Source organism: Dama dama, chromosome 8 (assembly GCF_033118175.1).
Source record: "Dama dama isolate Ldn47 chromosome 8, ASM3311817v1, whole genome shotgun sequence".
Classification (NCBI taxonomy): Eukaryota; Metazoa; Chordata; class Mammalia; order Artiodactyla; family Cervidae; genus Dama; species Dama dama.
This window is the reverse complement of record NC_083688.1, coordinates 43,719,533-43,733,002: the sequence shown is the minus strand read 5'-3', so window position 1 is coordinate 43,733,002 and position 13,470 is coordinate 43,719,533. Positions and strand designations below refer to the sequence as shown.

At 48.3% G+C, this 13,470-nt stretch overlaps 1 protein-coding gene across 1 annotated transcript; it reads left to right on the top strand.

Annotated features, from left to right (window-relative positions):
- Window positions 1-950: 950 nt before the first annotated feature.
- Window positions 951-5,717, top strand: FZD7 (frizzled class receptor 7). Its single transcript, XM_061148998.1, has one exon. The coding sequence runs from the start codon at window positions 1,887-1,889 to the stop codon at window positions 3,609-3,611; it is 1,725 nt and encodes a 574-aa protein (XP_061004981.1). The 5' UTR covers window positions 951-1,886; the 3' UTR covers window positions 3,612-5,717.
- Window positions 5,718-13,470: the final 7,753 nt, after the last annotated feature.

Genomic DNA, 13,470 nt, shown 5'->3' with positions numbered 1-13,470 from the left:
CGCTACCCGAGAACAAGGATAACATCTCTTTGTGTTTTGAAAACTCTTTAATTAGCAAATGCCTTTGGTTTCTAATAAGCATTAAAACTTTTCTACGCAGATTCCAAGAATCAAATCATTGCTTCCGCGACGAAGGTGGGACTCCCAAGGGCCACACGCCGCAGAACTAAAGAAAACAGGGCAATTAAATACTCGCTGTAAACCTGTACAGTGTTCCTGGTCACTCGGCCGCAGGTTTTTTTGCAATAATTTCCCGCACTAGTTTTCTTACGACTTCACTAAAGCTATATACCAAATCCCTAGACTCTGGGCCGTGTGTGCGGGCAGGGTGGCCTGGAGCCTGGGTCCCCGGCGCCCGCCGCTCGTCGGCCCAGTCCCCTCGGAGGGGTCGACACTTCCCCCGGCCTTAAGCCGGCCCCCTCCGCCCAACTCCTGTTTCTCTTCGGCCTCGGCCCCTCCTCCTTTTTACAACCCGGAGAGGGGGTGAGCGGGGATTGTGGCCTCACGTGGTCTGAGTCTGCGGAGAGAAAAGCAATCCGCGAGGCGCACCCCGTTCTTACCCCATTCCGAACCCCACGTGTAGGATCCTGCTACCTAAAAGCCCCCCGCCAAACCCAGTATTTTCAGCCCAAGGAGGGCTACACACGACTCCGGGTCACGTCTCTCTCCGCGGAGGCGCTACTTATTCTCAGCCTCTCCATGCAAAAGCCTGCCCGGGGTGCCCTTCTGTTCAGGAATGTGTATTTTAGTGTACCCGGAAGAGGAACAAATCTTTCAAGCAAATTCCCTTTCTGCTGCGCTTCTCTACCCCCTCCCCCCTGTGAATTCAGGGTAAAAGTTTTTCTTAACTTTTCCCTCCCAGCCCCCTGCCCCTGCCCTCAGGAATCCGCCCAGAGCTCCGCAGACCTAGCCTCTCCCGTTCCCTCGCCCGCCCCTTCCGACTTCCACCCAATCCGTAGGCAGTCACACAGAAAACAAAGGCTGCTATTGGGCCTCCCTGGAGCTCGAGGGCCCGCCCCCGGAGTGGTTTGTGAATGGGGGGAGGGGAGGGGGCGGGGCGGTCCGGAACCCTGCGAGCCCGACGCTTCTTCTGTAGAGTTGCGCGGCTCCGAGGCGTTACTCTGCGCTCCCTCCCGGCGGGCAGAGCTCCCTCACCGCCCAGAGTTGCGCGGGGCTGGAGAGGCCAGGCCCAGGCCGCGGGCACCGGGATCTCGCAGCTTCGGACGCAGTGTGACTGGATTTCTTAAAAGAACTGGCCGAGCTCTTGGCTCCAAGACGCCGATCGGACTCAGAGCGAGAATCAGCCGTTTGACTGAAAGTTGGAGCCAAGCTTTGGGGGCTGAAGAAGGACCGAGGAGCGGAGGAGGAGGAGGCGGCGAGCGGAGCCTCGAGGAGAGGAGGCGGAGCAGCACCGTTGAGGCGGCGGCTTTGGCTAGCAAGCGGCGGCGCCGGGCTCTCGCCTGCCGGGGGCCAGACTTGGTGTGGGGCGGGGGGGGGGGGGGCGCGCCTTATTGAGCTCAGTGAGTCAGGAGACTTGGGCAAACTTTGAAGGGTAACCGGAGACGCTTGTTGCTCCTCGCCGCAGAAAAAGCCGCACCGTTACGTCGCATCGAGAGGAGAAGGCGGCCCCCAGTCTGCGCCCCCAGCCCAGGGAAAGGAGTTTGGACCCCCGGCGGCTGCGCCAGTGCTGGGCGGAGGCGAAGGCGCCCCCGTGGCGCGAGCACCCCAGCTGCAGCGCCCTCTGTTCCGCGCCGCCCACGGCCCAGCCCCGGCGCCGGGAGGACTCTCATGCGCCCGGCGCAGCGGCGCCTCCCCAGATCCCAGCCTCTCCCGGCTGCCTGGTCGCGTTTCTCGGGCTGAGAGTGCCGCTGCACCCGCGGCCGGCGATGCGGGGCTCCCGCGCGGCGGTGTCGCCCTTGCCTCTGGACCTTTGCACCCTGGTGCTGGCGCTGCTGGGCGCACTGCCCGCGGGCGCCGGGGCGCAGCCGTACCACGGAGAGAAGGGCATCTCAGTGCCAGACCACGGCTTCTGCCAGCCCATCTCCATCCCGCTGTGCACGGACATCGCCTACAACCAGACCATCCTGCCCAACCTGCTGGGTCACACGAACCAAGAGGACGCGGGCCTCGAGGTGCACCAGTTCTACCCGCTGGTGAAGGTGCAGTGTTCTCCCGAGCTGCGCTTCTTCCTCTGCTCCATGTACGCACCCGTGTGTACGGTGCTCGACAAGGCCATCCCTCCGTGCCGCTCTCTGTGCGAGCGTGCCCGCCAGGGCTGTGAGGCACTCATGAACAAGTTCGGCTTCCAGTGGCCTGAGCGGCTGCGTTGCGAGAACTTCCCCGTGCACGGCGCTGGCGAGATCTGCGTGGGCCAAAACACGTCGGACGGCTCCGGGGGCGCGGGCGGCGGCCCCACCGCCTACCCTACCGCACCCTACCTGCCCGACCTGCCCTTCACCGCGCTGCCTCCGGGGGCCGCTGATGGCCGGGGCCGCTCCGCTTTCCCCTTCTCGTGCCCCCGCCAGCTCAAGGTGCCCCCCTACCTGGGCTACCGCTTCCTGGGCGAGCGCGACTGCGGCGCCCCTTGCGAGCCGGGCCGCGCCAACGGCCTTATGTACTTTAAGGAGGAGGAGAGGCGCTTCGCCCGCCTCTGGGTGGGCGTGTGGTCTGTGCTCTGCTGCGCCTCGACTCTCTTCACCGTGCTCACCTACCTAGTGGACATGCGGCGGTTCAGCTACCCGGAGCGGCCCATCATCTTCCTGTCGGGCTGCTACTTCATGGTGGCCGTGGCGCACGTGGCCGGCTTCCTGCTGGAGGACCGCGCCGTGTGCGTGGAGCGCTTCTCGGACGACGGCTACCGCACGGTGGCGCAGGGCACCAAGAAGGAGGGCTGCACCATCCTCTTCATGGTGCTCTACTTCTTCGGCATGGCCAGTTCCATCTGGTGGGTCATCCTGTCGCTGACTTGGTTCCTGGCGGCCGGCATGAAGTGGGGCCACGAGGCCATCGAAGCCAACTCGCAGTACTTCCACCTGGCTGCCTGGGCGGTGCCGGCTGTCAAGACCATCACCATCCTGGCCATGGGCCAGGTGGACGGGGACCTGCTCAGCGGGGTGTGCTACGTGGGCCTGTCCAGCGTGGACGCGCTGCGGGGCTTCGTGCTGGCGCCCCTGTTCGTCTACCTCTTCATCGGCACGTCCTTCCTGCTGGCCGGCTTCGTGTCGCTCTTCCGCATCCGCACCATCATGAAGCACGACGGCACCAAGACGGAAAAGCTGGAGAAGCTGATGGTGCGCATCGGCGTCTTCAGCGTGCTCTACACCGTGCCGGCCACCATCGTCCTGGCCTGCTACTTCTACGAGCAGGCCTTCCGCGAACACTGGGAGCGCACCTGGCTCCTGCAGACGTGCAAGAGCTACGCGGTGCCCTGCCCGCCCGGCCACTTCCCGCCCATGAGTCCCGACTTCACCGTCTTCATGATCAAGTACCTGATGACCATGATCGTCGGCATCACCACCGGCTTCTGGATCTGGTCGGGCAAGACCCTGCAGTCGTGGCGCCGCTTCTACCACAGACTCAGCCACAGCAGCAAGGGGGAGACTGCGGTATGAGCCCCGGCCCCTCCCCCCACCCTGCCTTCCCGCCGCCGGGGTGGGGAGAGGGCGGTAGGGAAAGAACTGCGGGGCGGGGGGCTTGTTTCTGGAACCTCCTTGCGCTCCAGTGAGAAGTGACCTGGAAATGAGAAGATATCTGTAGATATATGTGGGTTGGGAAAAGAGGCCTGGGTGGAAAGACGGTTTGGATGAAAAGACTTCTGACTTGCAGGATGGTGCTGGTGGTGGTAACAGTGATGTTAATCACGTGCGGTACGGGCCGCCCTGGGCCTATCGAAAAAGATTGAGATCAGAAGGTTGCTGTGAGTTCTTCCCGGCTCTGGGCCGAACTGGGACTGTGAGCGATTCCCCTGCTGCAAGACAAGTGGCCTGTCCTCACTCCTGTGAGGCCCGGGTGAAAGGTACAGCTGTCTGCGGCCGCCGCTTTGCTGGGAAAAGGGAGGACTCCCTGCCGTGTCCTTGTCAAGCGGTGGTCAAACCATAATCTCTTTTCACTGGGGCCAAACTGGAGCCCAGATGGGTTAATTTCCAGGGTCAGACATTACAGTCTCCACCTCTGCCTCCTCCCCGCCTGTTTTTCTTCCTCTACTCCTTTCAAGTCTTGTAAAATAAGCATTTTGAAGTCTTGGGAGGCCTGCCTCCTCGAATCCTGATGTGAGGATGCAAAAGAAATGACAACATTTTGCAACAAGGGAAAGGAGGCGAGTAGTAGGTATTTCTACTACTTTTTTATTATCTGGGGAAGCAGGAGGAAGAAAGAAGGCTGTTTTATTTGGTTTAATATCCTGAAAAGAAGTGATGACTTGTTGCTTTTCAAAACAGGAATGCATTTTTTCCCCTTGTCTTTGTTGTAAGAGACAAAAGAGGAAACAAGTGTCTCCCTGTGGAAAGGCACAACTGTGAATACAGCAACTTTTATAGGCAAAGCAGCGCAAATCTGAGGTTTCCCTTTGGATGTTAATTTGGTTGTAATAAACATTCCTTTTTAAGGAAAAGTGGAGGGCGGTGTGCTTCCATACCCCTTTCTGTCAGAGGTACTGACTTGGCTAAAGGAAATGCAAGGGGTTTTGCTGTGTTTAAGTAAATTTAATTCAGAACACATGATCCAACAGGCTCTGTTAAAACATTCAGGGAAATCTCTCCCTTCATTTTCTTTTTCTTCCCTTGAACCTGCATTTAGGTTTTGTTTTAATTTCTTTTTTTACCCTCCAATTCGAATCGTTCAAGGTAAAAGGAGAAGCATAATGCCTTTAGCCTCATAATAAAGGAACGTTAAATTTTTTAAAAAGTCAAAGGAGCATTTTGTCCTGTTTTCTTTGTTCCATAAATCCGTTTATAAAATATCATGTGTATGCTAACCCTGTCTTTGTGTGGCTGGGTGGGGAGGTGACCTGCAGAAATGACAGTGAGTGAAGAGGACGGTTCAAACCATGAGCCCCATTTTTAAGGAAAGTCATTAAAAGAAGGTAAACTTCAAAGTAAGTCTGGAGTTCTTTGAAATGTGCTGGATGACTTAAATTTATTAATCTTAAATCATGTACTTTTTTTTCCCTCTATAATAGAACTCCAGTTCCTTTGCATAATGGTCTAAAGCTGAACAGAGAATCATGGGAACTAACCTTTACTCCACCTTTGACATCACCCTCCAACCCAGCAACACTATCCTGTTTCTCAAAACAGTCTTTAAATGCTGTTTGAAACAGTTTTTAAGTCATAGAGGGTACTACGAGAATACAAGTTGCTTTATACATGTAACATTCAGTTGAGTGAAGCTGCTTTTTATATTAAAGTTTAACATTGACCTTATGTTTCTTAAACCTCCAAAACTGTCTCATTTGTCAGATTTTTAAAACACCCACTACACAGTTTTTGGCATCTTTTGTGTTATATCTATTGCATGTGAAATTTGTAAAATAGAGACGAGTGCAGTATGTATATTTTGTAAATCTCCCATTTTTGTAAGAAAATATATATTGTATTTATACATTTTTACTTTGAATTTTTGTTTTGTTTTGCCTTTTAAATTCTACAAGGAAGCCCCACTTTATCACATGTACAGATCACAAATAAATTTTTTTTTAAAATACAAAGTGAACGTTTATTTATAGTTCCTATATAAGCCAAAGAACAGAAGTTTGTATTATGGAAAGATGGTAAGGAGGGACACCCATTGAATATGTCCCTCATAAAAGAAGATGTTATATATATGAAGGTCTTTTTTCCCTGACTTTTAAAATACAGAGTTTAATGAATGCCTTAACTGTCCTTTAATTTTTTTTTTTTTTTTCTGTTGTTGCTTCCTGCCTCTCTTCCCACCACCCCAGCGCACACACACCCCTAAGCATTTTCACATCCTGCCCTGAATCATTGACTGAAGGTACAGAATAAGCATCTCTTTTAGAGAGGTGCTATCTGATCCATGTTTTCACTACCCTTCAGGCATGGAGTCCATATTTGAAAGAGGACTAGATATTTTTGGTCCACTTTTCTGGAGATATTTTCCTTGGGAAGAATTCTGTGAATGTTTTTTTCACTGACTGGTGTCCTTATGTTCTAAGGCCCCTTATTTGAATTGTTAGGGCTTAAATCCTTTTCAGGTGACTGGAAAGGTCTGTAGTTGATTCCAGAGATTATAATGAGAGCATTGCTCTGGGAGCCTCCCTGGCTATAGACTTCACTCTCCCTTCTAGGTCAACTGAGCTGGAGGTCAAGTGATTCCCCGAGGTGGCAGTGACTCAGCGGCTCCAGCAGTAATAGGCTCCACGCCTGACCCCAGCGTGGCCTCAGAAGCCACTGGAACTATTCTTTCCTCTTGCCGGGGAGGCTAACTTTGGAATCAGATTAGACCAAGAAGCCTTCACTATCCAGGCGCTTTGATATTCAACAGTCCCTCAGGGAAATGATAAAGGCATTCTGAAGACTTCCATTTTCAAGCCTCGCCAGATTTCCCCCCCCCCAACTTTAATTCAGGTGTCTGTTTAGAGCCCACTCATTCTCCGCAGCCATCACAGCAACGGACAGGACGCTGCTGTTTCTCCTTCCCTCCCTCAGCTCTGAATTTCTGCACTTCTAAAGCTCAACAGAAACAGTTCTGTTTTTGTTTTAATTAACAGGCTCCCACACACATGGCTGGTGTGTTTTACAAACACAAGGAATGAAAACCAGTGACAGACAGTCCTCACCAGGAGGAGGAAGGCGTGCGGCTCCACAGTGTGTGCGAAGCGGCTGTAAGATCCTCCTGGGTTTTGAACATCACAATGGGTTTGAGGTCATCTTAAACTGTGAAGATTTTGGCGTCTAGGAAAGAAAAAAAAAAAAGACTTCAAGCTTCTTAAGGTTTAGCCAGTTTTTGCTCATAAAATGACACCTTTTAGGTTAAAGCATGGCTCTTTTAACACCACACTAATACTGCCTGTTAAGAATGTTTGCTTTTAGAGTCGATGGAAGGCTCCCAATGGGGTTTTTCGCTCTCAAATTAACTGCTAAAGGCACTTAGACGCTTCTGTGGGGAGAGCGAGGTGGTTGTTCCTATAAATGTGTCCCCTCTGCCTAGTCAGCACGGCCTCGTCCTTCGGAGCGCTCGCAGACTGATCACTGGTCTTTAGTGAGGGAACAAAGGCTGCGTATGAATAAATTACTACCTGCTTTTTGTAAGCAATGATGAAAGGGTTCTGCTTCTTTCCTTTCACGCTGTGGTGCGCCCTAAGGTAGTAGATTCTTACGTAAGAATTTTAGAGACTCAAGGATCTTTCAGGAGGTGCATCTTCACAGAAAATAGGTTAAAGAGAGTGTGTATGGAAGGGCATGTGTGGAGTTGAGGAAAAAACACTGGTGGGAGGTTGGTGTTAATCCCTAGGTCAGGAGCAGAAAGACTTGTGAAAATTGTCTTCGGTTTATCAAACAAAATTAGTCTATTCAATATGCAACACCTAATCTTTTAAAGTAGGTTTGTGAGAAATCTTGGTGAGAAATAAATAAAAGTCCTATTGAGAACATCTTATCCATTAAAGATAGGTTTTTTTTTGGTTTTTTTTTTAATGTGCTTGACAGAAAATAGTGATATTAGCAATCCTCTGGACAGAACTACAGGAGTCTAACAGCTGTAGGTTTGAACCCTGTAATTGTACTGGGAAATTCTCTTCTAACTCGCCCATCTTTAATTTCACTGAAAAGGCAGGTGGCTATTTATAGATGGTATATTTTTATATATGCATATGTGGATGGTGATTAACAGTCTCAGGGCTTCAGCAAATACTACGTGTGGGTCTGCTCTATTTTTCTCTTATTTCACTCTCAGTGACATTAATGTAATTTGATAAAACTTGGTTCTTCAACTCTTACTTTTCAACTTGTAACATTTCTTACCTCTGAATCTATATTCCTCACATTTCATACAAGAGTAAACTAGTTAAAAGGGTACCATTAAAATGTCAAATCTTTGGTAAACACATTGTGCCTCTTACTCTCTGGTTGAAAAAAAAAGTTCTAATTGGAATTTTCTCAATTAGTGCCACAGTGGTGGAAAAAAGGAATTTTGACCAAGACAATTGTTTATTATAAAGTGATCCAGTCCAAGAAGTACTAATCAAGCAGCCACTACAGAAAAGGTGCTATACCAGGGCCTGGAGGGATTCCAGATAAAAAAAAAAGAAACACTCCACCTGAAGTAACCTGGAGCCTAATTCAGGATGAATGAGCACAGCCTCCCCAGTGGAGGAATAAGCAACTAATTATCTTTCTAGACAGAACGTGGTAAGTCATCACAGAGGCCCAAATGTTATTTGGAATAATATTACTTGACATTTGGTGGCATTTACTGTTTTACATTTGGTGGCATTTACTGTTTTAAAAGCTGCTTTCTCACTCATTATCTGACTTTATCCTCAAAATTATTGTAACAGTCTTATGACATGGAATAAATCCTATTATAAAAATGAAGAAGCTGAGGAGCTTAGTGAGTTGAAGTGACACGGGAAGAGGAAGGGATCATATCCCATCCTCAGATTTTGAGCTCAGCCCGCTTTCTGTAACATGTCACATAGCCCCTCTCTAAAGGTACTGGGAGGATGGGTCGTGGGAAGGACCCTTCTAATGGCAGAGGGTGGGTATCCAGCAAGAATGCCTTTCCCAAGAACTCAGATTATGTGATTCTCCATAATTTTCATCCTCTTAGATCAGTTCCTTCATCTCCGGGGGCCTTGCTTTCATCAGCTGATGAAGATGACATCTGAGACCTTCCTCCAGGGGCCTGTGATTCCATGCGGCCGGTATGAAGGCTGAACTGGCTCGTCCATTTGTGGGACGTCCACAGCTATTTTGAAATCCCAGAATGGTTATTTTATGTTCCTGTAGACCAGTGTGTCCCACCTCTCAGCCAGCCAAGCCAGTGTGTGCTCAGTGAAGGAAGATGAACTTCCCATTGGCCTTTTTAAGCTCAATTCAAAAAGTAAGATCATCACTGTATTACTGTACACTGAAGCCAAAACACAAGTTTGGGGGGCTATCTACTCTCTTGAGCTAGCTACTGTGCCTCTCCTCCTGCCTCTTTGTAGCAATTGCTTTCTGCCACTGGAAACATGCCTTCCTCAATACCAAACGGCTATGTTGCATCATATCTTCCTGGTTTCTCTCAAAGACCACAGCCATATTTCCTGGTTGGCTGCAATCTTCTATCTTGGAATTCCCATTGCTGGATATTTCACAGCCAAGTCAACATTCTATATGGCTGAAATAATAGGACAAAGGTTTTTTATTCTAAACAGTTATACCAGCCAAAACCTTAAATGCTTCTCTAGGTCATTGTCCCTAAAGCCTCTTTCAGAAGACTTCACACTAACAAAATAAAACTGAAGCTACTGTGAGGGATTCCATCATGTCTTGGCTGGGGGTCTACCTCACTTTGGAATGATCCTTTTGGGGAGCTCAAGTCCACCTCTTTTGCTATTGACCTTCCTTTAAACTACTTCCCACCTACAAATCTATTTATGTGGTGTAGCCCTGGCATCAGTTCAGCTTTGAGTTCAAGAAGTGGGTCTCCAAGAGATAGACATATCAGAAGCCAGAGAGGGCATTTGGGAGGCAGAAACAAAGGGAGGAAGAGTAAGGAGATAAAGTGCCCTGTACTCCATGAATGGAAACAAACTGCTCAACTGGTTTCAGTAAGACAACCACCTAATAATACCCACTCTTAGAAAATGTGACCCTTCAACTTCAGCGTGCTCTTGCAGATTCTGGAGGACAATTCATTCAAAGAGAAAAGCATCTTGGGGAGGGTATGGTGGGATAGCAAATAGGAAGTGTAGTAACCAATAATGAAACATGTGTGGCATAACCTAGCACCAGTTATATATTTTCATTTCCAAAGGAAAACAAATGGCATGTAGCATTTAGTTCCAGATTCCAAATCTGGGATAACTGGAAGGAGAGATGAGTGGCAGCTGGTCCCTGAGTTGCTTTTTGCAGCAGACTTACAAAACAAGCCCTCGAGCTAAAATCATGAATTATCTTCAATGCCAACAAATCATTTCTTGAGGACCTAGGACAAGCCAGATGCTGTGCCAGGCCCTGGATATACCAGACTGACTTCTGGAAATTGTTATTCTGAGTCTTAGCCAGAGCTAAGCATACACTTCTCACCTCACATATTTCCCACTCCAGCCTCTAGAAGAGGGAATAGGCCAGAAAAACCATTCTTAGTGTTTACAAACTCTTTCTCCCCACCGTACTAAAGTACAATAAGTGGTTAACGGTATCTTGATCACACTCTGAAGATGGAGAAACTGATGAGGCTAAAAGCAGATTGAATGTTACAAGTAAACAAAAGCCATGCCATAGTGAAGGACACACTCAGGATTCCCAAAGACCCTGAATGTGCCCATCTTTTCCACCAGAGCAGTGGGCTTCAAGATATGATGTGGCCAGAAGAAAAGGGACCAAAGAGGGACAGGGGAGTGATGAATGGTTTTCCACCTTTGGGAAAGGGAGCGTGATTACACAAACACATTGCCAAGGGCAGTGAAGACTGGCTCTTGGTACTTTGATGATATCATCATTGTCTTTATCATTGCTAACATGTATTAAATGTTGGCCATGTGCTAAGCTGTTTGTGCAACACAGCACAGTATAGCAGTTAAGATAATCCACACATGGCCCAGAACCACAGGACCTGATACCTAATAAATGATGGATAAATGTCAGCATTACTATTATTAATATATAATTATTTTATTTATTCTTCACAATAACTCTGAGAGGTAGGTATCATCTCCCCACCCCCACCCCCCCCCCAGTTTACAGGCTCTGAAACGTGAGCCTCAGAGCAGCACATTGACTATAGCCTGTGCCCCCAGTCACCCAGCTACAGATATTTACTGAGCTCTCAAAAATCTTCTAAGCATCATTCTTTTTCATTTAAACCAGGATTGAAGTGAGGGCAAGCAACAAGAATAAGTTACATCAGGACAGAATGGAATCAAGCAGGATTTTTGAGTGCTAGTCCCAGAAAGTGTTTGTTTGTTTCTTTTGGTTTTTTAGTGAGAAGCAGAAGACTCATAAGTGCTATTTAAATTCTGAGGGCTGGATGTTCCCTTGTTCTTTCCTGAGTTTCTAATTTGGGGTTCAAGAACCTGGCAGCAAGAAGGAGCCTGCGGAAGTGCTTCCCAGAACCCCCCCAGATGCAGCCCCTCAGAGGGCTGGTTTGAGTCCCTCCAGAGGCTTCTTCAACCTTCTACACCAGTTACAGCCTGAGAGTTGGGACAGGGGCTTAGAGGGAAGACTCCTGCTCCTTGCTAACCAGGAGTCAGTGAGGGGGGGCATAAGGACAACAGCCCTCGTGTGGCAGAGACCCCCTTCCTAAAGCCCTGTTGCAAGAATCACAGGAGCCTCCACAGTACTGTTATCATGGATATTATATCAACGTTATCATATCAAAATGATAATATGGTAGCTTACTCTGTACAGGTTCTGTGTGAAGCACCTGCATTAACTCGATCTATACAACAACATTATGAGTTGGAAACTATTCTTTTTCTCATTTTATAGCCTCTCAATATGGGACTCTGGAATCTCACTGAGCATCAGAGTTGAGTAAGAGGGCACGTGTGGAAGCATCCTACCCTAAAGACCCTCGTATTGCCTCCAGGTTACAGAAGGGGCAACTGAGGCACAGTGAATTGATCTGGGCCTTAAGGATGTAGTGCATGTGTGTGTGTTAAGTCGCTTTAGTCATGTCCAACTCTTTGAGGCCCCATGGACTGTAGCCCTTCAGGCTCCTCTGTCCATGGAATTCTCCAGGCAAGAATACTGTTGTGGGTTGCCATGCCTTCCTCCAGAGGATCTTCCCAAACCAGGACTCAAACCTGCGTCTCTTATGTCTCCTGCATTGGCAGGCAGGTTCTTTACCACTAGCGCCACCTGGGAAGCCCTTAAGATGTAGAATGAGGCATATTTCAGGTCAGTTCCCCCTTGGAGTGCTCTTTAACAAAAAGAGATTGAGGGGAAAGGATGAAAACAGTTCCAGGGCCTGTAGTTCAATTCTTCCTCCCACCCCTGGCTCTGGAAAGTGTGAATTCTCAGGGAACACTCTGTGGCTGCTGTTCTTTAATAAAAAAATAAAACAGCAACAATAAATCCAGTGCATTTGCAGAGAAAGAAGTGAGAGAGCAGTGCCTCTGCCCTGATGGTGAACACCAGGCACCCTGAGCCCACTGCACCTCCCCGCCACATTTCTGCAGGCTTACGACATGTGCCTGTGAGATAACTGGATTTCCGACCGGGAGAAGGGTCTAGTCGTAGGGGACTTCATAGCAGAAACTGGTAAATAAGAAACGCAAAAGGTTTTGCCCAGTACAATTATCTGCCAATCTTCTCATCAAACCCTGATAGTTAGATATAAGGAGAATCCAGACCCCCTTCCTTAGTTTATGGGACTAGGTGAGCTCTGGATTGCTTGGAAATTATAGAGCCTCACAGAAAATCGAGTCATGCATAAAAGAAATGAAAGGTAGATGGTGGTGGTGGTGGTTATGTGTGTGTGTGTGTGTGTGTGTGTATGCAGACTATTGTAAATAAAAGGAAGCTTGCAGGTGAGAGATAGTTCAAACTGAAATTTGATGCTCTAGTGGGAGGCAGACGGGAAAATCTAAATGTTAAGGTAAGATCTTTTTAAATTTAATGTGTTATTTAAAATGTATCTTACACGTATTCTACCCCCCACCTCCTCTTTTTTCCTTTCCCAGTCCTTCATGATTAACACTGAATACTGTGGTAATAGCTGCATTTCTCATTGTTAACTTCTGGGTCTCATTCAGTGAGGGTTGACATGGATGTCAAAGGGCGTCCATTTGACACCCACGCACAAAGACACATACCAGCCTAGAAGGAAACTAGTTTTTAGCAGAAAGGATTTGTTGCCATTTTCATCACCATCTGCACTTAGCATTTCCACGGAATGAAACTACTAACTAACATATTTTCTTTAGGAAAAAGTCAATGCCATATTAATTTGCCACCAGTACTTCCGGCTTCCAGCAGAACACACATTTGCCGGTACTTCTAGCAGCTTTCTTGAGAAAGCCAAAAGGCTTGATAAAGTCAGAAGAGCCCCAGAAAATGAGAACAAATGTTCAAACCAAATCATCTTCTCAAGTCACAAAGACGTTTCATTTTACTGCTAGAACCAGTGGCTGACAAGAAGGAAGGCTAAAAACTAAGCTTTCAAGTTCTCCGTCCGGGGTTTGGGGTTCACTTGGGGGACTTCCCTCTACAAAAGCAGATTCATATTTCATCTAAGGTGAGAATCTGTTTCACTCTAAGAGGTAAGTGAAACAGCAAGGAAATTCAGTTAATTCATCTCTGA